This window comes from Coregonus clupeaformis, chromosome 1 (assembly GCF_020615455.1).
Source record: "Coregonus clupeaformis isolate EN_2021a chromosome 1, ASM2061545v1, whole genome shotgun sequence".
In the NCBI taxonomy this organism is placed as follows: Eukaryota; Metazoa; Chordata; class Actinopteri; order Salmoniformes; family Salmonidae; genus Coregonus; species Coregonus clupeaformis.
Genome location: NC_059192.1, coordinates 36,982,620 through 37,004,831, shown reverse-complemented (window position 1 = coordinate 37,004,831; position 22,212 = coordinate 36,982,620). Strand labels below are relative to the sequence as shown.

The 22,212-nt window shown below is 45.4% G+C and overlaps 1 protein-coding gene across 5 annotated transcripts in view; it reads right to left on the bottom strand.

Annotated features, from left to right (window-relative positions):
- The window catches only part of LOC121567935 (MAGUK p55 subfamily member 2), a 63,796-nt gene that overhangs the window by 11,032 nt on the left and 30,552 nt on the right, over window positions 1-22,212 (bottom strand). For 4 of the 5 annotated variants that reach the window (XM_041878349.2, XM_041878356.2, XM_041878365.2 and 1 more), the window contains 4 exons: window positions 17,325-17,425; window positions 12,098-12,274; window positions 11,594-11,749; window positions 11,096-11,323 (listed from right to left, as the gene is read on the bottom strand). In XM_041878349.2, coding sequence (XP_041734283.1) covers window positions 11,096-11,323; window positions 11,594-11,749; window positions 12,098-12,274; window positions 17,325-17,425 — 662 coding nt within the window. The remainder of the gene's footprint in view (window positions 1-11,095; window positions 11,324-11,593; window positions 11,750-12,097; window positions 12,275-17,324; window positions 17,426-22,212) is intronic. The other variant, XM_041878340.2, reaches the window with a different exon arrangement.

Here is a 22,212-nt window from a genome sequence, read left to right as displayed (position 1 = left end):
TTGGGGTATGTACGTACGGTCACTGTGGGGACGACATCATCGATGCACTTATTGATGAAGCCAGTGACTGTTGTGGTGTACTCCTCAATGCTGTCTGAAGAATCCCGGAACATGTTCCAGTCTGTGCTAGCAAAACAGTCCTGTAGCTTAGCATTTGCGTCATCTGACCACTTTTTTATTAGCCGAATCACTGGTGCTTCCTGCTTCAGTTTTTGCTTATAAGCAGGAATCAGGAGGATAGAGTTATCGTCAGATTTGCCAAATGGAGGGCGAGGGAGAGCTTTGTATGCGTCTCTGTGTGTTGTGATGTCACGAGAGGCTGTGTCCTGGAGGGACGTTACATCCCCCTGAGATGGCTGCAAACCCAGACAGCTATGGCTCCATCTGCTGGTATGGTCGGGAACTCCACCCCTCTATGGCCAATCTTCCCACGCAGCTGAAACAAATCAGGAGCTGATGAGCTGAAGGTTTGGGGAGGGAAGAGACACAGTCTCCAACCTGGGCTCTCTGGAGGACAAGAGTGCTGCACGTCCACTTCCATGAGGAATATAAGGATTTGGAGATACTTACCTTTGGGAAATACTCACCTTTGGATATATGCACCTGTGGAAATACGTGAGAGACATTTGGAAGGACTTTTTGCTGGGTTGGCCACTAGCTGCAACGTGGACTACAGTAAGGCTGGGGAAAAGTTATCTGAGCGAGTGAGAATTATGATTTTGGATGTGGAAGAGACATCCCTGAACGGTTAACCCTTAAAGAGCCACAAGAGAACAGAATTTTGTTATATTTTAGTTAATTTCCCAAGACCTATAATAAAATCCTTGTTTTGTTTGAACCTTGTCTCCTTGCACTACTTGAGCAATCCCGCTGAAAGCTGTGTAGCCTCTCGTGACGTCACAGATGGTGGAGAATACGGGCACGCTCAAGCGTTAATAGTGCATGTCAGAGGAGGATACCGAAGGTTTGATCACCCAGTTTTCCAAGTTGGCCGTAGGCTCCCCGCCGACTGAAATGGAGGACATATTGAAAGCCCTTGTTGCTGGCCAGCAAGCCCAGATGCAAGCAAACGTGGCTCTCTTGGAGGAGCAAAAGAAAGCCAACCTTCTGAAGGCAGAGGAATTGCAGTTGCAGAGACAGAGGGTGGTCCAAAATACCCGCCCAATAAAGGCAAGTGACTTTATATCTAAGATGGGAGCTACCGATGACATTGAGGCATACCTGCATGCATTTGAGGCCACGGCCACTAGGGAAGCCTGGCCCAAGCAACAGTGGGTTGGTCTGTTAGCCCCCTTTCTAACCGGGGAATCGCTGAATGCTGTCCGGGACCTGGGCCCTGACCAGGTTACTGACTATGATGCCCTGAAGTCTGAGATCCTCAGCAGATATGGACTCACAAAGTTTGGTATGGCCCAGCGCTTTCACAGTTGGACCTTCCAACCAGACCAACCTCCTCGGGCGCAGATGCATGAACTTGTCCGAATCGCAAGGAAATGGCTGGATCCGCAGAGGAATACAGCAGCGGCGGTGGTGGAGGCCGTTGTGCTGGATCGTTACCTACGCGCCCTGCCTTATGAGGCAAAACGGTTCATCAGTCAACAGGCCTTGACCACGGCTGATCTGACCGTGGAAGCTGTGGAAAAGTACCAGGCCACAGCGGAGATGCTGAATGCTTCCCGAAAAGACCCCAGGAGGGCGGCCCCACCACAAATGGGAAGAACCCGTCCAAAGGACCCCAAGGTCTCGAACCCAGCCACGTCAGGACTTATCCCGGCTCCAGGGGGAGCCAGAAACCAGGCGGGTCCAAGAAGAGTACACCAGGAGGGGGGAAACTCGACAGTGTTACCGGTGTGGGGAGATGGGACATATCTCCTGGCAGTGTGGGAAACCAGCCGATGAACCTATGCCCACTGCGGAGTCCTCCAGCTCAGCACCCACACACCGTTTGCCTCGCTCTTGGGAGTCGTAGATGGCGGCCCAGATCGACCCCCACCTGCCCGGTAACTGTGAATCACCATGATGTGGAGGCCTTACTGGATTCTGGTAGCCGGGCCACCCTGGTGCGTAAGGATTTGGTGGGCCCAACGTGTTTGACCCCCGGGAAAGTCCTCCCAGTTTCCTGTGTCCATGGGGACACCAGAGAATACCCCATTACTGAACTTACAATGACCAGCACACGGGGAACCATACACACGACGGCGGGGGTGGTTGATTCCCTCCCCGTCCCTGTCCTAATTGGACGAGACTGCCCAGCCTTTTACCCACTCTGGAGAGAGTCTCAGGAGAGGATAACCCGAGTACCTCGGAAACGGAGAGGCAAGACTCATCCTGGGAAGGCTCCGGTGCAATCCTCCGAGTTACTCACTCCCGCCCGGGCTCTGATAGGGATGGCAGGTGCCCAGACCGACACAGAGACGGAGCTACAGAATCTGGACAAAGAACTGTCTGGTCTGAAGGGGACCGCTGAGAGGTATCGTTTGTTAAAGCAACAGTTAGACATGAAGACAGAAGAGTTAGATATCCTCCAGGCTAAACTCCAACAGAGCTCCTTCCCTAAGCAACAGGAGGAGCTGGAGAGGCTGCGCAGGACCATCGAGGAGTGTGAGGAGACCCTGCGCAGGAGTAAGGAGGTCCAGAAGAAGGCAGAGGAGAAGTACAAGGTGTTGGAGAACAAGATGAAGAATGCGGAGGCAGAGAGAGAGAAGGAACTGAAAGCTGCTCAACAGAAGCTAAACTCTGCTAAAACCAAGGCTGATGCGTTCAGTAAGAAACTCAAGGAGAGACAACAGGAGGCTGAGTCCCTGGTCCTAGAGGTGGAGGAGTTGAAGAGAGAGCAGGCTGGCAAGCACCACGGCAATGCGGACGCCCTCTCCCGGCGTGATGCCTTCTTCGCTGCCTTTACCCCGACGAGGACGTCGGTCCCGAGGAGGGGGATGTGTGATGTCACGAGAGGCTGTGTCCTGGAGGGACGTTACATCCCCCTGAGATGGCTGCAAACCCAGACAGCTATGGCTCCATCTGCTGGTATGGTCGGGAACTCCACCCCTCTATGGCCAATCTTCCCACGCAGCTGAAACAAATCAGGAGCTGATGAGCTGAAGGTTTGGGGAGGGAAGAGACACAGTCTCCAACCTGGGCTCTCTGGAGGACAAGAGTGCTGCACGTCCACTTCCATGAGGAATATAAGGATTTGGAGATACTTACCTTTGGGAAATACTCACCTTTGGATATATGCACCTGTGGAAATACGTGAGAGACATTTGGAAGGACTTTTTGCTGGGTTGGCCACTAGCTGCAACGTGGACTACAGTAAGGCTGGGGAAAAGTTATCTGAGCGAGTGAGAATTATGATTTTGGATGTGGAAGAGACATCCCTGAACGGTTAACCCTTAAAGAGCCACAAGAGAACAGAATTTTGTTATATTTTAGTTAATTTCCCAAGACCTATAATAAAATCCTTGTTTTGTTTGAACCTTGTCTCCTTGCACTACTTGAGCAATCCCGCTGAAAGCTGTGTAGCCTCTCGTGACGTCACAGTGTGGAGTAAAGGTGGTCTAGAGTTTTTTCCCCTCTGGTTGCACATTTAACATGCTGGTAGAAATGAGGTAGAACGGATTTAAGTTTCCCTGCATTAAAGTCCCCGGCTACTAGGAGCGCTGCATCTGGATGAGCGTTTTCCTGTTGATTAATGGCCTTGTACAACTCATTCAGTGCAATCTTAATGCCAGCATTGGTTTGTGGTGGTAAATAGACAGCTATGAAAAATATAGATGAAAACTCTCTTGGTAAATAGTGTGGTCTACAGCTTATCATAAGATACTCTACCTCAGGCGAGCAAAACCTTGAGACTTCCTTAGTATTTGATTTTGTGCACCAGCTTTTGTTTACAAATATACACAGACCGCCACCCCTTGTCTTACCAGAGTCTGCAGTTCTGTCCTGTCGATGTAGCGTATAGCCCGCTAGCTGAATGTTGTCATTGTTGTCGTTCAGCCACGACTCCGTGAAACATAAGATATTACAGTTTTTAATGTCCCGTTGGTAGGATAACCGTAATCTTAAATCGTCAATTTTATTCTCAAAAGATTGAACGTTGGCTAATAGGATTGATGGGAGAGGTAGTTTACTCGTTCGCCGTCGGATCCTTACAAGGCACCGGATCTGCGTCCACGATATCTCCGTCTCTTCCTCACGCGAATGACGGGGATCTGGGCCTTGTCGGGTGTCTGTATGATATCCTTCGCGAACGCCTCGTTGAAGAAAAAGTCTTCGTCCATTCGAGGTGAGTAATCGCTGTCCTGATATCCAGAAGCTCTCTTTGGTTATAAGAGACGATGGCAGAAACATTATGTACAAAATAAATTACAAATAACGCGGAAAAACACACATAATAGTACAATTGGTTAGAGGGCTGTAAAACGGCAGCCATCTTCTTCCGGCGCTATTGAGCAAGTCACTGGTACTTCCTGCTTTAGTTTTTGCTTGTAAGCAGGAATAAGGAGGATATAATTATGGTCAGATTTGCCAAATGGAGGGCGAGGGAGAGCTTTGTATGCATCTCTGTGTGTGGAGTAAAGGTGGTCTAGAGTTTATTTTCCTCTGGTTGCACATGTGACATGCTGGTAGAAATTTGGTAAAATGGATTTAAGTTTGCCTGCATTAAAGTCCCCGGGCCACTAGGATGAGCATTTTCTTGTTTGCTTATGGCCTTATACAGCTCGTTGAGTGCGGTCTAAGTGCCAGCATCGGTTTGTGGTGGTAAATAGACGGCTACGAAAAATATAGATGAAAACTCTCTTTGTAGATAGTGTGGTCTACAGCTTATCATGAGGTACTCTACCTCAGGCGAGCAATACCTCGAGACTTCCTTATATTTGACATCGGGCACCAGCTGTTATATGTCGTCGTTCACCCACGACTCGGTGAGACATAAGATATTACAGTTTTTAATGTCCCGTTGGTAGGGTAGTCTTGAACAGAGCTCATCCAGTTTATTCTCCAGTGATTGCACGTTGGCCAATACAACGGTTGGTAGAGGCGGGTTACCCACTCGCCGACAAATTCTCACAAGGCACCACGATCTCGGAGAAGCAGTATATCCTTTGCGTCGGACTCATTAAAGAAAAATGATTTGTCCAGTTCGAGGTGAGTAACCGCTGTCCTGATATCCAGAAGCTCTTTTCGGTCATAAGAGACAGTAGCAGCAACATTGTGTACAAAATAAGTTACAAACAATGCGAAAAAACACACAAAATGGCACAGTTGGTTAGGAGCCTGTAAACCGGCAGCCATCCCCTCCGGCACCATTATCAGAGCTTGAGTAGAGGTATTTGTATTTATTAAGGATCCCCATTAGCTGCTGCCAAGGCAGCAGCTACTCTTCCTGGGGTCCAGCAACATTAAGACAGTTATATACAGTTTAAAATATTACATGACATTACATTTCATAACACTTTACCCAATACATTTAGTGCGTTCCCTCAGGCCACTACTCCACTCTCACATATTTACAATACACAATACAACATCCATGTGTACGTTTGTGAAGAGTGCGTGTCTTATCATGTGTGTCATAATATATCATATCCATTGCTCAATATACTGCTTTTTACAAAATGCAAAGTTGAACACTTTAGTACATTATAGTCAAACTACCGTAGTTTACATGCCATACTACTATAAACACAATCTTGTCAACCAGTGTGTGGTCTCAATGGTCCCTGGTGAATAGCTACAGTATCTGCTCAAGACCATATAAATCAGACGGCCTTGCTCACTTGAAACGTATTCATCTGCCTCTTACTTTCCCAGACATTACAAAGCTAGAGCACCACCCATGTATCCCTTCTCCTAAAAATGGAAAAGTCGAAAGGAGGTAGAGCCAAAACGGGTAGCCATGGCAACCGTTTCCTATGCTCTACAGTGATTTCCAAAGCCAGTGAGTTGAAGCGTGAATTAAATGCTCCCCTCAGCCCCTGAGATACTCTAGCCCCCATCACCCCTTCTACAGTGACTTTAGCACCGTGGCACTAGGAGTCAGAGAGGGCACTGGGTAAAAGGAGTTGTCTACTTAGCTTGGTCACCTCAGCATACACCAGAACACAGTACAGAGAGATGGTTATTGTTGATACTGTGTAATATACAGAGTTGAACATCTCTTTAATGGACTGGATTTATTAAGCACTTAAGGGGAATATATTATCTACTATCAACATGTACTGTAGCACCCACCTGCACGTAGATCCTTATATGGAATGGAATTGTGTTTTGACAAACAGTTTTTCTCATGGTTGGCAACGTGCTGTGATGATGGAGCAGTTTTCAGATGCAAGGGAAATGTCTGTACAAACAGACAATCGTCTCTTATCTGTCATCTCTCTCCCTTTCAGAGATAACATTCTGCAGCAGCTCTCGGTTTGGACAGCTTGAAGTCGCCTCCGGCAATCAAAATAATTCAAAATGGACCCTCGTTGGTCGTCAGGAAGAAATTCAAGACAGTAACCTCTTTTGTTGTCCGAACCTTTTGAAATGCGGGCAAAATGATTTCTAAAGGAATAGTCCAGATCTGATGTTATCCAGTCAGCCATGAGGGGCCGATTCAAAGGCACTCTTTCAAAAGGGCGTCTGGCCCAGGGCCGCTGTCCAGCTCATATTGGGCCTTGGCAGGTCAGTGGAACGGATGGACAGTATAGAACTGTGGGGTATTGGCATTACATGAATTACTGTTATTTGAGACAGGTGTGAGTTTTTCCTTGTTCTCCTTCATTTGGGCCATGCGGTCGCTGTGTACATTCAGTCTATCACACTCTTTGGCTCCTTAGAGACCCTGTGTCCATTAGCTAATCTCCAGGGTTAAACACTCACAAGGCTAAGGACACTATACCAACAACAAATTCAAAGAATGGGCCTCTAAATGGAAAGGGATTAAGTTTAAGAGGACTTATAGTAACCAGTAATGTGTTTTGGGTCTATTCCTTGAGGGTGCATACTAAGGGGAACAATCCACTATTTCGAATAACTTACTAACTGTAAAAGTTAAAACTCTTGCAAATGGTGTGCAAGTCTTAAAAACTCTTATATACAAAAAAAATTGTCAGCTGAAATGCTGAGGCTGTGGCTGGAAATCATACATCACACATCGAAACATTTTCCTTGTAGTTGGAACAGATCTACTGTACAGATCCGTTTTTTTCCCGGGTTGTTTTTGGGTTGCTCTAAATCATACTCATGGTGACTCCAGTAGCTAATTCATTATTCATGAGTGAAAAGCCATTAGTAGGATTAAGCTCTCCAAATATTTTGAAAACATGGTAAAAGAGGTCAAAGGAAAATTGCCAGCCCACTTGAGGAGTTTGCAGTGGATGCGTATTCTTGCACAAGGTTAAAGACTGCAGGAGGCAAACATTGGCTTTACAGTATTATCTGAAAAGCCTAATTGAATTTCATGTACACTACCGTTCAAAAGTTTGGGGTCACTTAGAAATGTCCTTGTTTTCGAAAGCAACGCAATTTATTTGTCCATTAAAATAACATCAAATTGATCAGAAATACATTGTTAATGTTGTAAATGGCTATTGTAGCTGGAAACGGCTGATTTTTAATGGAATATCTACATAGGCTTACAGAGGCCCATTATCAGCAACCATCAGTCCTGTGTTCCAATGGCATGTTGTGTTTGCTAATCCAAGTTTATCATTTTAAAAGGCTAATTGATCATTAGAAAACCATTTTGCAATTATGTTAGCACAGCTGAAAACTGTTGTGCTGATTAAAGAAGCAATAAAACTTGTTGTGGGTTCGATTACAGAATCAAAATGGCCAGAAACAAATAACTTTCTTCTGAAACTCGTCAGTCTATTCTTGTTCTGAGAAATGAAGGCTATTCCATGCGAGAAATTGCCAAGAAACTGAAGATCTCGTACAACGCTGTGTACTACTCCCTTAACAGAACAGCGCAAACTGTCTCTAACCAGAATAGAAAGAGGAGTGGGAGGCCCCGGTGCACGACTGCGCAAGAGGACAAATACATTAGAGTGTCTAGTTTGAGAGACAGATGCCTCACAGGTCCTCAACTGGCAGCTTCATTAAATAGTACCCCAAGCCAGTGGTGCGTGTGTCCAGTCCGGCACGGCCCGTGCCTGATCCACCGGTGCCTGGACCGGTGGAGCCAGAGCAATCCGCTCCACCGGGGTCCAGTCCAGCTCCGGCCAGCGGCTCCAGTCCGGAGCCTGTACGGTTTGATCCACCGTCGTCGGGTCCAGCTCCAGTCAGCGGTGCCAGACCAGATCAGGGGTGCAACGGTGAAGTGGAGAGAAATTGGTGGTCACGCACGGAGCCGGATCCGCCTCCGAGACGTAATACCCACCCGGCCCCTACCCTGTTGTGTTTGTGTGGCGCGGTCGCAGTCCGCGCCTTTGGTACTGTCACGCCCTGGCTCTAGGAACTCTGAAATGTTGAGCCAGGGTGTGTAGTTTCTATGTGTTTGTTCTATGTTGTGTTTTCTATGTTTAGATTCTAGATCGTGTTTTCTATGTTGGCCGGTTGGTTCCCAATCAGAGGCAGCTGTAGCTCGTTGTCTCTGATTGGGAACCAATCTCGCTCTCCTCCAACACTACTCACTCTGCCCCTACTCAGATGGTAATGCGCCATCGCAACCTTCGCTCTCTCTCTCCCGCTACTCTCTCCTCTTCCATCCTATCATCTCTTCCCTCTGCTCAATCCTTCTCCATCCAATCTCCTGATTCTGCCTCCTCAACCCTCCTCTCCTCCCTTTCTGCATCCTTTGACTCTCTATGTCCCCTATCCTCCCGGCCGGCTCGGTCCTCCCCTCCTGCTCCGTGGCTTGACGACTCATTGCGAGCTCACAGAACAGGGCTCCGGGCAGCCGAGCGGAAATGGAGGAAAACTAGACTCCCTGCGGACCTGGCATCTTTTCACTCCCTCCTCTCTACATTTTCTTCCACTGTTTCTGCTGCTAAAGCCACTTTCTACCACTCTAAATTCCAAGCATCTGCCTCTAACCCTAGGAAGCTCTTTGCCACCTTCTCCTCCCTGCTGAATCCCCCCCCTCCCTCTCTGTGGATGACTTCGTCAACCATTTTGAAAAGAAGGTTGACGACATCCGATCCTCGTTTGTTAAGTCAAATGACACTGCTGGTCCTGCTCACACTGCCCTACCCTATGCTTTGACTTCTTTCTCCCCTCTCTCTCCAGATGAAATCTTGCGACTTGTGACGGCCGGCCGCCCAACAACCTGCCCGCTTGACCCTATTCCCTCCTCTCTTCTCCAGACCATCTCCGGTGACCTTCTCCCTTACCTCACCTCGCTCATCAACTCATCCTTGACCGCTGGCTATGTCCCTTCCGTCTTCAAGAGAGCGAGAGTTGCATCCCTTCTAAAAAAAACTACACTCGATCCCTAAGATGTCAACAACAACAGACCAGTATCCCTTCTTTCTTTTCTCTCCAAAACTCTTGAGCGTGCCGTCTTTAGCCAACTCTCTTACTATCTCTCTCAGAATGACCTTCTTGATCCAAACCAGTCAGGTTTCAAGACTGGTCATTCAACTGAGACTGCTCTCTGTGTCACGGAGGCTCTCCGCACTGCTAAAGCTAACTCTCTCTCCTCTGCTCTTGTCCTTCTAGACCTGTCTGCTGCCTTTGATACTGTGAACCATCAGATCCTCCTCTCCACCCTCTCCGAGTTGGGCATCTCCGGCGCGGCTCACTCTTGGATTGCGTCCTACCTGACCGGTCGCTCCTACCAAGTGGCGTGGCGAGAATCTGTCTCCGCACCACGTGCTCTCACCACTGGTGTCCCCCAGGGCTCAGTTCTAGGTCCTCTCCTATTCTCGCTATACACCAAGTCACTTGGCTCTGTCATATCCTCACATGGCCTCTCCTATCATTGCTACGCAGACGACACACAACTAATCTTCTCCTTTCCCCCTTCTGATAACCAGGTGGCGAATCGCATCTCTGCATGTCTGGCAGACATATCTGTGTGGATGACGGATCACCACCTCAAGCTGAACCTCGGCAAGACAGAGCTGCTCTTCCTCTCGGGGAAGGACTGCCCGTTCCATGATCTCGCCATCACGGTTGACAGCTCCGTTGTGTCCTCCTCCCAGAGTGCAAAGAGCCTTGGTGTGACCCTGGACAACACCCTGTCGTTCTCCGCTAACATCAAGGCGGTGACCCGATCCTGTAGGTTCATGCTCTACAACATTCGGAGAGTACGACCCTGCCTTACACAGGAAGCGGCACAGGTCCTAATCCAGGCACTTGTCATCTCCCGTCTGGATTACTGCAACTCGCTGTTGGCTGGGCTCCCTGCCTGTGCCATTAAACCCCTACAACTCATCCAGAATGCCGCAGCCCGTCTGGTATTCAACCTTCCCAAGTTCTCTCACGTCATCCCGCTCCTCCGCACACTCCACTGGCTTCCAGTTGAAGCTCGCATCTGCTACAAGACCATGGTGCTTGCCTACGGAGCTGTGAGGGGAATGGCACCTCCGTACCTTCAGGCTCTCATCAGTCCCTACACCCAAACGAGGGCATTGCGTTCATCCACCTCTGGCCTGCTGGCCCCACTACCTCTGCGGAAGCATAGTTCCCGCTCAGCCCAGTCAAAACTTTTCCCTGCTCTGGCACCCCAATGGTGGAACAAGCTCCCTCACGACGCCAGGACAGCGGAGTCACTCACCACCTTCCGGAGACACTTGAAACCCCACCTCTTTAAGGAATACCTGGGATAGGATAAAGTAATCCTTCTACCCCCCCTTACCCCACCCCAAAGAAAGAAAAAAAAAATATATATATATATATATATATTGTAAAGTGGTTATCCCACTGGCTATAAGGTGAATGCACCAATTTGAAAGTCGCTCTGGATAAGAGCGTCTGCTAAATGACGTAAATGTAAACGTAAATGTAAAATGTAATGGTTAGAGCCAGTTTGTGCTGTTCTGTGAAGGGAGTAGTTCTGTGCTGGGGCACCTTGGGGTCATTCCCCACCTCTTCGGCAGCCGTTGCTGAGGTCATATGGGTCAATGTATGGGGTCACAGAGGGATCAAGGGTCAGGGCTCAACTCACCTGGCGTGGGGTGTGAGGCTCCTGGTAGCTGGGGAGGATCTTGAGCACCACGCTGCCGCTGGCCTCCTTCAGCATCTGCTGGAGCACCTTGGGGTCATTGCCCACCTCTTTTGCATTCACCTCCTTGATAATATCACCCACGTAGAGGAGGCCCTGCTGGTCGATCATCCCGCCGTGAAGGATGCGGGCGATCACCAGCTCTCCACTCTCCACCCGAAATGTCACACCCTACAAAGACAAAGATGTAGCACTTTATTTTACATTACTGTTTCCATTGGTTTTTACCTACCTGAGCCGAGTCAAAGAAGAGGAAAACATCCATGACCATGAATAGAAGTACTAACAAAGGTTTAACAAGGACCACCATTTTGTTTCTTAGTTTCATAAAGAACCACACCACAACTCAACAAACAGTTGCACTGTAAACCCCTGTAAAGTAAGCCATTTCAAAATGGCTGCCAGGGTGTCCAGCATTTCTTGTCCCTCACTGAGTCTTACCAGGTGCTCTCCAGACACCTTGCGGATGCCCACCATCCTGACTGCGTCTGGGGGCACGGGCTGGTTGTTGAAGGCAGCGTCCATGAAGGAACAGGGGCTGGGAGGAGGAGTCTCAAAGGTCTTGGAGGCCACCGAATCATGGGTTTCCATGAGAGACTGTGGACCAATAGGGGCAGAGGATCATGATGTTGATGATGGCATGGCACATACTGTAGGATAGAATTGTTCTAGTAAGACAGTAATATTCACAACTGATCTTAAGAAGACTGCATTGGATACATTAAACAAAGTAGCATGGCATCCATGGTAGCTATATCAGTTAGGTCAGTTTCCCCTCAATAAGGTATTTCTTTGAGAATGGAGTAGAAGTCTCAGAGTTGGAGTGCTGATCTAGGATCAGTTTAGCCTTTTAGATCATGATGAATAAGATTGCATGGACATGAGGGACCTGATTCTAGATCAGCTATGATATAAAGCATGAACTAAAACATTGAATGTGTCGACCTGGAAGTGTGGCTCCTTCAATATGCGTGCCAGTTCGTCTGCGGCCTTGCTCCTGTGCGTGAGGGGAGTGAGCTCCTTCAGGATGTCCTGCACCAGCTCCATGTTGTTTTCACTCACTGCCTCCAGCTTGGGCTCCTCCAGTCTCTCATGGGCCTGCGGGTAGCAGGGAGACGGGAACTGAAGGTCAAAAAGTTATTGTTAATAACTAGCAATCTTTGTTGGTCATTTTAGCCCATTGCAGTAATTATTTATATGTACTATTTAGCAGACACGTTTATCCAAAGGAACTTACAGTGCAGTGAGTGTATATATTTTAGTATTCAAACCCACGACCCTGGCATTGCTAGCACCATGCTCTTACCAACTGAGCCACACAGGACCATTAGTACCAAATTATAGAAAATGTATGCCAAATCTCACGACATACTTAGGCCGTACAAATAGTCACATAGTATTTACTATTAACTCAGTTATTTTCTAGCAATAAAGTCAATGTACTGTAAAAAGACAGAAAACACCTAAAGAAACACAGTGCAGCAACAAACCATTTTGAGTCACGATTCACCTAAAAATATGCGTCTGCCCTAAAACAGTCATATACACTGTGTGTTTTCTCCTTGTGCTGTGGAGCATCAATATTTTAGTTTATATGAATATTTCACTTTGTCTCTCGCACCGAGGGCACTGGGACTACTTTCCTGAACATGTCCTCACCTTTTAACACAACTGGCCTCTGACCCACCACCCATGTTGGACTTGTGAACTAAATCATAATGTGCTCCTGCCCCTCAATCTCCAAGAGTTTATTTCCCATTAACAGAAAATCCTCTAATTCATTTAGAAGTTTGAAACGCTGTATAGTGCTTAATTAAATGGTTCCACTTTATATCAACTTATGCTGGCTTCAACCATTATACAGTAGATACAGTGTAATTACAATGTTGAGGCAGTGTTACAGTGTTGAGGCAAGTACAGTGTAATTACAGTGTTGATTCAAATTAGCACCAGAGAAATTAATAAGAACACTAAGAAGTCAACTCAAATAAGGATCTCTATGCATAGCAATTCATCTGCTGCTGCATAGACTATAAAGATAGATCATATATCATTTACCATTCCACCGCCCTGCTACATTACTCCCAAACAGACACAAATAGACATGTTGTTTTGTGGGTAGATTCACAGAGACAGTAAATCCCACAGAGACATGCTCCCATGGGCCTGTTGTCTGGTCTGGCAGCTATGGCTGTTTGTTTACGTGAGGGAAGGGAACGCACCCCTGCTGTTGAACAGGATATGAATACACACAAACACTCGCTCGGACGCAGAAACACAGACAGACAGACAGACAGACAGACAGACAGACAGACAGAACATACAGGCAGACAGAAAAAGAGACCCACAAACACACAGACACACACTCAAAGAGACACACACACCCACACCCACACAAACACCTCCACTCACACACACACTGTGTAGGATTCTTCTGCAGGAGGACTGGGTTTACTCAATGTGCTTTGGCACGGGTCTGGCAACCTGGTGGAGCAAGCTGTCAGAAAGTGGCCCTTGGACAGCAGAACAACACAAATACTGCTGCTTAGATCAGGGGGTGGGGAGACAGACAGCCAGAAGGTTCAGCCCCCGTGGAATAGCTACCTTGGTTCTCTGCTGTTGTTGTCTGGCTATGTTAGCTACTTCACAGGCAAATTGAAAATATGGGAGGCTGAAGAATCCAAATAGAGCGAAAGACCTGCATGTGCATTTTAAGTCTTTGTTGTCTTGTTTAAAATACATTCTGTAGACCACCTAAATTGACGAGAATAGCTACCTTTAGTCTCTGTTGTTGTTGTCTGGCTTTGTAAGCTACTTTATATGCAAATTGGAAATATTATATGGGAGCATTGACAAAACAAACACAGAGAGGACTGTATGCATACACTCTTAGAAAAAAAGGGGTTCCAAAAGGGTTCTTCAGTTGTCCCCATAGGATAATCCTTTTTGGTTCCAGGTAGAACCCTTTTTAGTTCCAGGGAGAACCCTTTTGGGTTCCATATATAACCCTCTGTGGAAAGGGTTCTACATGGAACCGAACCAAAAGGGTTCTACCTTGAACCAAAAAGGGTTCTTCAAAGGATTATCCTATGGGGACAGCAGAAGAACCTTTATAGGTTCTAGATAGCACCTTTTCTTCTAATAGTGTAGCATATTAAGTCTGTGTCGTCTCATTTAAAAGACATAGGCCACCTCAATACGTGAGTGAGAGCAAGAGCAATTGCCCGCTTGTTATCTCATGAGCTACTTCAATGTTTCAATAAAGGAGCAATAGTTCTGATAAGGAGCCAAGCAGTAGCTGCCACGTTGATAATTGATCATGATGTACTGTAGCTTTGTGAATGGCTTTTGGCATAGCTGCTCTATGAAGAATACCATGAAGAATAATACAATAGACCTGCTTGGAGGTCAATGGCAAGCTACAGTACACTCTGTTCAAAACGCCAGTTTCAATACTTGAACATAGAACAATGTTCTTACAGCATGCATCTGTGAATTAATCCTTTAGGAGTTCTCCATATATAGATAGACAAAATGGGCACACACACACACAGATAGACACACACACGCACAAATAATAAATCTCCCCCAGAATATAAATCAGCCTTGAGAGAAGCGGAGTGGAGGACAGAGTGAGAGCGAGAGAGAGATGCAACTGGATGCATTTGATGCAGTGCTCCCCAAAGAGCTCTCATCTCCTTCTCGCTTCCAGAAAACATTCTGTCTGAATGCTCTGAATCGGAGAGAGAGAAAGACCACACAGCATTAGTGAGCCTGCGAGTCTGTTCTTTCTTTGAGAGCATGGCAAAGAACAGAGTATCCCCCAGGATATGGGACTGTAAAAGCTCTGAGCTTCTGACAGTTCCTAGGTCTCAACTGCATTTGAATAGATGATGTAACAATCAGAACTATGTTGTAATTTTAATAATTACAATGTTAATGTCAAGTTTGATTTGTTAATTTCCTTCTCAAGGTTCTAAACTTAAATTGACTTTTTATTATGTTGTTTATCAACTGTGAACTTTTCATTCTAATAGCTTTTGTAAAATTAAAATATTTTTAAGGGCGTTAAATTTGGAATCATGCACTTTTCTTTTCGGGAAAATTAGGACGTTTAAATTCTGGGATAAAAAAGACAACTCAGAGCTCAGTGGGGCGCTGCTCTCAATAGCCAGTCTGCTACTCCCAACTCCCTTTATCCCTCACCCTCCTCCTTCCCTCCATCCTCAGTCTCTTCAAAAGCTGAAAAGCTCCAAATTGAACTCAAACGAAGAACACTTATCCCATATACAGTGGGGAGAACAAGTATTTGATACACTGCCGATTTTGCAGGTTTTCCTACTTACAAAGCATGTAGAGGTCTGTAATTTCTATCATAGGTACACTTCAACTGTGAGAGACGGAATCTAAAACAAAAATCCAGAAAATCACATTGTATGATTTTTAAGTAATTAATTTGCATTTTATTGCATGACATAAGTATTTGATCACCTACCAACCAGTAAGAATTCCGGCTCTCACAGACCTGTTAGTTTTTCTTTAAGAAGCCCTCCTGTTCTCCACTCATTACCTGTATTAACTGCACCTGTTTGAACTCGTTACCTGTATAAAAGACACCTGTCCACACACTCAATCAAACAGACTCCAACCTCTCCACAATGGCCAAGACCAGAGAGCTGTTTAAGGACATCAGGGATAAAATTGTAGACCTGCACAAGGCTGGGATGGGCTACAGGACAATAGGCAAGCAGCTTGGTGAGAAGGCAACAACTGTTGGCGCAATTATTAGAAAATGGAAGATGTTCAAGATGACGGTCAATCACCCTCGGTCTGGGGCTCCATGCAAGATCTCACCTCGTGGGGCATCAATGATCATGAGGATGGTGAGGGATCAGCCCAGAACTACACGGTAGGACCTGGTCAATGACCTGAAGAGAGCTGGGACCACAGTCTCAAAGAAAACCATTAGTAACACACTACGCCGTCATGGATTAAAATCCTGCAGCGCACGCAAGGTCCCCCTGCTCAAGCCAGCGCATGTCCAGGCCCGTCTGAAGTTTGCCAATGACCATCTGGATAATCCAGAGGAGGAATGGGAGAAGGTCATGTGGTCTGATGAGACAAAAATATAGCTTTTTGGTCTAAACTCCACTCGTCATGTTTGGAGGAAGAAGAAGGATAAGTACAACCCCATGAACACCATCCCAACCGTGAAGCATGGAGGTGGAAACATCATTCTTTGGGGATGCTTTTCTGCAAAGGGGACAGGACGACTGCACCGTATTGAGGGGAGGATGGATGGGGCCATGTATCGCAAGATCTTGGACAACAACCTCCTTCCCTCAGTAAGAGCATTGAAGATGGGTCGTGGCTGGATCTTCCAGCATGACAACGACCCGAAACACACAGCCAGGGCAACTAAGGAGTGGCTCCGTAAGAAGCATCTCAAGGTCCTGGAGTGGCCTAGCCAGTCTCCAGACCTGAACCCAATAGAAAATCTTTGGAGGGAGCTGAAAGTCCATATTGCCCAGCGACAGCCCCGAAACCTGAAGGATCTGGAGAAGGTCTGTATGGAGGAGTGGGCCAAAATCCCTGCTGCAGTGTGTGCAAACCTGGTCAAGACCTACAGGAAACGTATGATCTCTGTAATTGCAAACAAAGGTTTCTGTACCAAATATTAAGTTCTGCTTTTCTGATGTATCAAATACTTATGTCATGCAATAAAATTACTTTAAAATCATACAATGTGATTTTCTCACAGTTGAAGTGTACCTATGATACAAATTACAGACCTCTACATGCTTTGTAAGTAGGAAAACCTGCAAAATCGGCAGTGTATCAAATACTTGTTCTCCCCACTGTATGTTGGAAAACTAGTTGCAGTCATCATTAAAAAGAATAGTGGATAAGGCAAGTTATTGTTTTGGTATCTCTTCTCTCACAAGAAAGTGGCTTCTTTGTACTTTTTGGTGAACTTTGTGCCTCGTAAGGTTGTACAGAGAAGTTACTTTGTGTCTCATACAGGAAGTTCATAATGTCCTTGAATCAAAACGCCCATGACAATACAGTTGTCTTTTGTTCAAGAAAGCTATAGCCTTATACCGACAAACCCAACACAGTGGAACAGATCCATAGAAAAGTAAGTGCACTGTAGGTATACATATATTCTCACCACAGGACTCTCCATGATGCCCTTGAGGAAGATGAGGTCCAGGTCATTGGCTATGGTGGAGCTGGTGCTGTCACTCAGAGTGTCCAGAACCTGCTGCATAGCTGGAGACAGACACAGGAGAGAAGAGGACAGTTAGGACTACAGGTTACTCACCGTTCCACTTTTCCCCCTGTGCAGTGAATATCATTTTACAAAAATGAATAATTAAGTAAGCTCTTTGCAGCAACTTTTTGAGTGCAGATCTATTATATTGTTTGTATATCTATACTCGCTGGTTTTACACACATACTAACCCTTTGGGAGAGTGCAATGGTTTTCTTTTGATTAGTCACCATTGGTCAGCTCATAAGGAAAATAAACACATAGAGAATGAAGAGAGAGAGAGAGAGAGAGAGAGAGAGAGAGAGAGAGAGAGAGAGAGAGAGAGAGAGAGAGAGAGAGAGAGAGAGAGAGAGAGAGAGAGAGAGAGAGAGAGAGAGAGAGAGAATAGAGATGTTCACCGGAAGCATGAGCAAAATGACCTAGAGAAAAAGTAAAGACATACAGAGAGAGAGATGAAATGTCTCACATCCTTTCCAAAGCAATCTCACCACTGTCAGTCAATTCCCTGTGAAGTTTATTTCAGTCAGTGGGGACCACATCTCACCTCCCCTCCGTCTCTCTCTCTCTCTTATCTCTCTGCGGTAGAGTCACAGAGAGAGAGTCGGGGCAGCAGGAACTGTACGATCTGAGGAAGTCACGTCAACAACTCCCTTCAAAGCAACTCCACTTGTATAACTAGGAAGGTTGGCAGTGCAGTTCGTCCACTGATTTTATACAACAAAAGGGACACATCATAGTAGTTGACTGACTGACTAACTGACGGACTGTCACTAACTGACTGACTGACTGAGTGGCTTTTATTTAACCAGGTATGTCATTGAGAACACATTTTCTTTTACAATAACGACATTATTCTTCCCTCATTATGCTGGATAGCTTTTCGTTCATCTTCACTGTCTTGTCCCATCCCCAACCTATAGCAATGCATCAGACATGTAAATTGTCAGAGAAGTCACAGTGGGAGTCAACTAGGGCAGGGGTTCTCAAAGTCGTAATGCATATATATACACTACCGTTCAAAAGTTTGAGGTCACTTAGAAATGTCCTTGTTTTCCATGAAAACATACATGAAATGAGTTTGAATAGGAAATATAGCAAAATGCATAGGACATGTAGTCATTGACAAGGTTAGAATTAATTATTTTTAATAGAAATAATAATTGTGTCCTTCAAAATTTGCTTTCGTCAAAGAATCCTCCATTTGCAGCAACTACAGAGGAAATTGGCTCCAATCAAGCGCCGTCCACAGGGTATGGCATGGCGAATGCAAAATGGAGTGATAGCCTTCCTCTTCAAGATCCCTTTTACCCTGTACAAATCTCCCACTTTACCACCACCAAAGCACCCCCAGACCATCACATTGCCTCCACCATGCTTGACAGATGGCATCAAGCACTCCTCCAGCATCTTTTCATTTGGTCTGCGTCTCACAAATGTTATTCTTTGTGATCCGAACAACTCAAACTTCGATTTGTCTGTCCATAAAACTTTTTTCCAATATTCCTCTATCCAGTGTCTGTGTTCTTTTTCCCATCTTAATCTTTTCTTTTTATTGGCCAGTCTGAGATATGGCTTTCTCTTTGCAACTCTGCCTAGAAGGTCAGCATCCCGGAGTCGCCTCTTCACTGTTGACGTTGAGACTGGTGTTTTGCCGGTACTATTTAATGAAGCTGCCAGTTGAGGACCTATGAGGCGTCTGTTTCTCAAACTAGACACTCTAATGTATTTGTCCTCTTGCTCAGTTGTGCACCGGGGCCTCCCACTCCTCTTTCTATTCTGGTTAGAGCCAGTTTGCGCTGTTCTGTGAAGGGAGTAGTACACAGCGTTGTACGAGATCTTCAGTTTCTTGGCAATTTCTCGCATGGAATAGCCTTCATTTGTCAGAACAAGAATAGACTGATGAGTTTCAGAAGAAAGTTCTTTGTTTCTGGACATTTTGATTCTGTAATCGAACCCACAACTCAAGAAGGCCAGTTTTATTGCTTCTTTAATCAGCACAACAGTTTTCAGCTGTGCTAACATAATTGCAAAATGGTTTTCTAATGATCAATTAGCCTTTTAAAATGATAAACTTGGATTAACAAACACAACGTGCCATTTGAACACAGGACTGATGGTTGCTGATAATGGGCCTCTGTAAGCCTATGTAGATATTCCATAAAAAATCAGCCGTTTCCAGCTACAATAGCCATTTACAACATTAACAATGTCTACACTGTATTTCTGATCAATTTTATGTTATTTTAATGGACATAAAAATTGCTTTTCTTTAGAAAACAAGGACATTTCTAAGTGACCCCAAACTTTTGAACGGTAGTGTATATATATTTTATATCTTGCCGTGGACCCCCCTGCAGTATCTCCGCCAACTGGGGGTCCACGGCCAGATCAAAAAAATAATAAACTGTATACACTACCGCTCAAAAGTTTTAGAACACCTACTCATTCAAAGGTTTTTCTTTATTTTTACTATTTTCTACATTGTATAATAATAGTGAAGACATCAAAACTATGAAATAACACATATGGAACCAAAAAAGTGTTAAACAAATCAAAATATATTTTATATTTGAGATTCTTCAAATAGCCACCCTTTGCCTTGATGACAGCTTTGCACACTCTTGGCATTCTCTCAACCAGCTTCATGAGGTAGTCACCTGGAATGCATTTCAATTAACAGGTGTGCCTTCTTAAAAGTTAATTTGTGGAATTTATTTCCTTCTTAATGCATTTGAGCCAATCAGTAGTGTTGTGACAAGGTAGGGGGGTATACAGAAGATAGCCCTATTTGGTAAAAGACAAAGTCCATATTATGGCAAGTACAGCTCAAATAAGCAAAGAGAAATGACAGTCCATCATTACTTTAAGACATGAAGGTCAGTCAATACGGAACAAGTGCAGTCGCAAAAACAATCAAGCGCTATGATGAAACTGGGTCTCACGAGGACCGCCACAGGAATGGAAGACCCAGAGTTACCTCTGCTGCAGAGGATAAGTTCATTAGAGTTACCAGCCTCAGAAATTGCAGTCAAAATAAATGCTTCACAGAGTTCAAGTAACAGACACATCTCAACATCAACTGTTAAGAGGAGACTGTGTGAATCAGGCCTCATGGTCGAATTGCTGCAAAGAAACCACTACTAAAGGACACCAATAAGAAGAAGAGACTTGCTTGGGCCAAGAAACACGAGCAATGGACATTAGACCGGTGGAAAGTTGTCCTTTGGTCTGGAGTCCAAATTTGAGATTTTTGGTTTCAACCACCCTGTCTTTGTGAGACGCGGTGTGGGTGAACGGATGATCTCTGCATGTGTGGTTCTCACTGTAAAGCATGGAGGAGGAGGTGTTATGGTGTGGGGGTGCTTTGCTGGTGACACTGTCTGTGATTTATTTAGAATTCAAGGCACACTTAACCAGCATGGCTACCACTGGTTTGGTTTGGGCTTAGTGGGACTATCATTTGTTTTTCAACAGGACAATGACCCAACACACCTCCAGGCTGTGTAAGGGCTATTTTACCAAGAAGGAGAGTGAAGGAGTGCTGCATCAGATGACCTGGCCTTCACAATCCCCCGACCTCAACCAAATTGAGATGGTTTGGGATGAGTTGGAAAGTGAAGGAAAAGCAGTGAAGGAAAAGCAGCCAACAAGTGCTCAGCATATGTGGAAAGTCCTTCAAGACTGTAGAAAATAGTAAAAATAAAGAAAAACCCTTGAATGAGTAGCTGTTCTAAAACTTTTGACCGGTAGTGTATATGCATTACATTTTTTTACTGAATATTACTAACAACAACAGATTAAACACATTTTGGCCAAGGGATCCGTGGAATAAGTTTAAAGGGTGTAATACAATAATACAATGTAATATCATTATATATCATTAATCTACAATTTAGGTTCTTAACCTTGGGCATCATGGGCCTGGGAGGCTCACGGGTATATTGGTATCCACTGCAGTACTCCACCAATTATACATTTTTAACTCAATACTTATTGTATTCCCAAATTTGCAGTTTTTTTATCAAACATAAATGCATTGTAATTTAAACTTTAAAACTGCAACATTTTCTCTCTGCCTCATGGCAAAATATGTAGAATTGCAGGATATTAGCTTCAAAGCTGCAACAACAAAAAATCTCTCTGCCCCATGACAACATTTGTAGAATTGCAGGAAATGTGCAACATTTTCTCTCCGATGCCAAGAGGCAGGCCTTTAAAATGTTCCTTCCCAGGGCCCGAGACTTGGTTTGTCCTGCCATGCACTGCCAAAGTCATAGTAAAACTCCTTGTATGCTTTTTCTGTGTCACTCAAGTCAGGGGTGCAACTTTCACTGGGGACGGGGGGACATGTCCCCCCCACATGCTGAAATTGTATTTTTGTTCCCCCTCCAGTTTTATAATTGGAATGTGATACAAAACGAGGCAACGGTGTGCTTTACCACCATGCGGACACCTCCGAGCGGTCGGGTAGGCTGTTTGGAGTGTTTATCCAACTTGATAAAAATTATAATTATGTCCCCCCCCACTTCTAAAACCAAAGTTGCGCCCCTGACTCGAGTTGTGTTCTCATTATGAGGGGGTCCATGATATATTTGCTATCATAAAAAGGGGTCCCCGGCCCCAAAAGGTTTGAGAACCCCTGCACTAGAGCTATTTTTCCCATGTCATCACTTGCTAACGAGGCATCATTCCCTAATGAGGGCGTGATATGTAACTCAGAGATGACCTGTCCAACTAGAGCGCAGCTTATCAATTTAATCACCTCCATTAGGAGTGACTGTGCTGC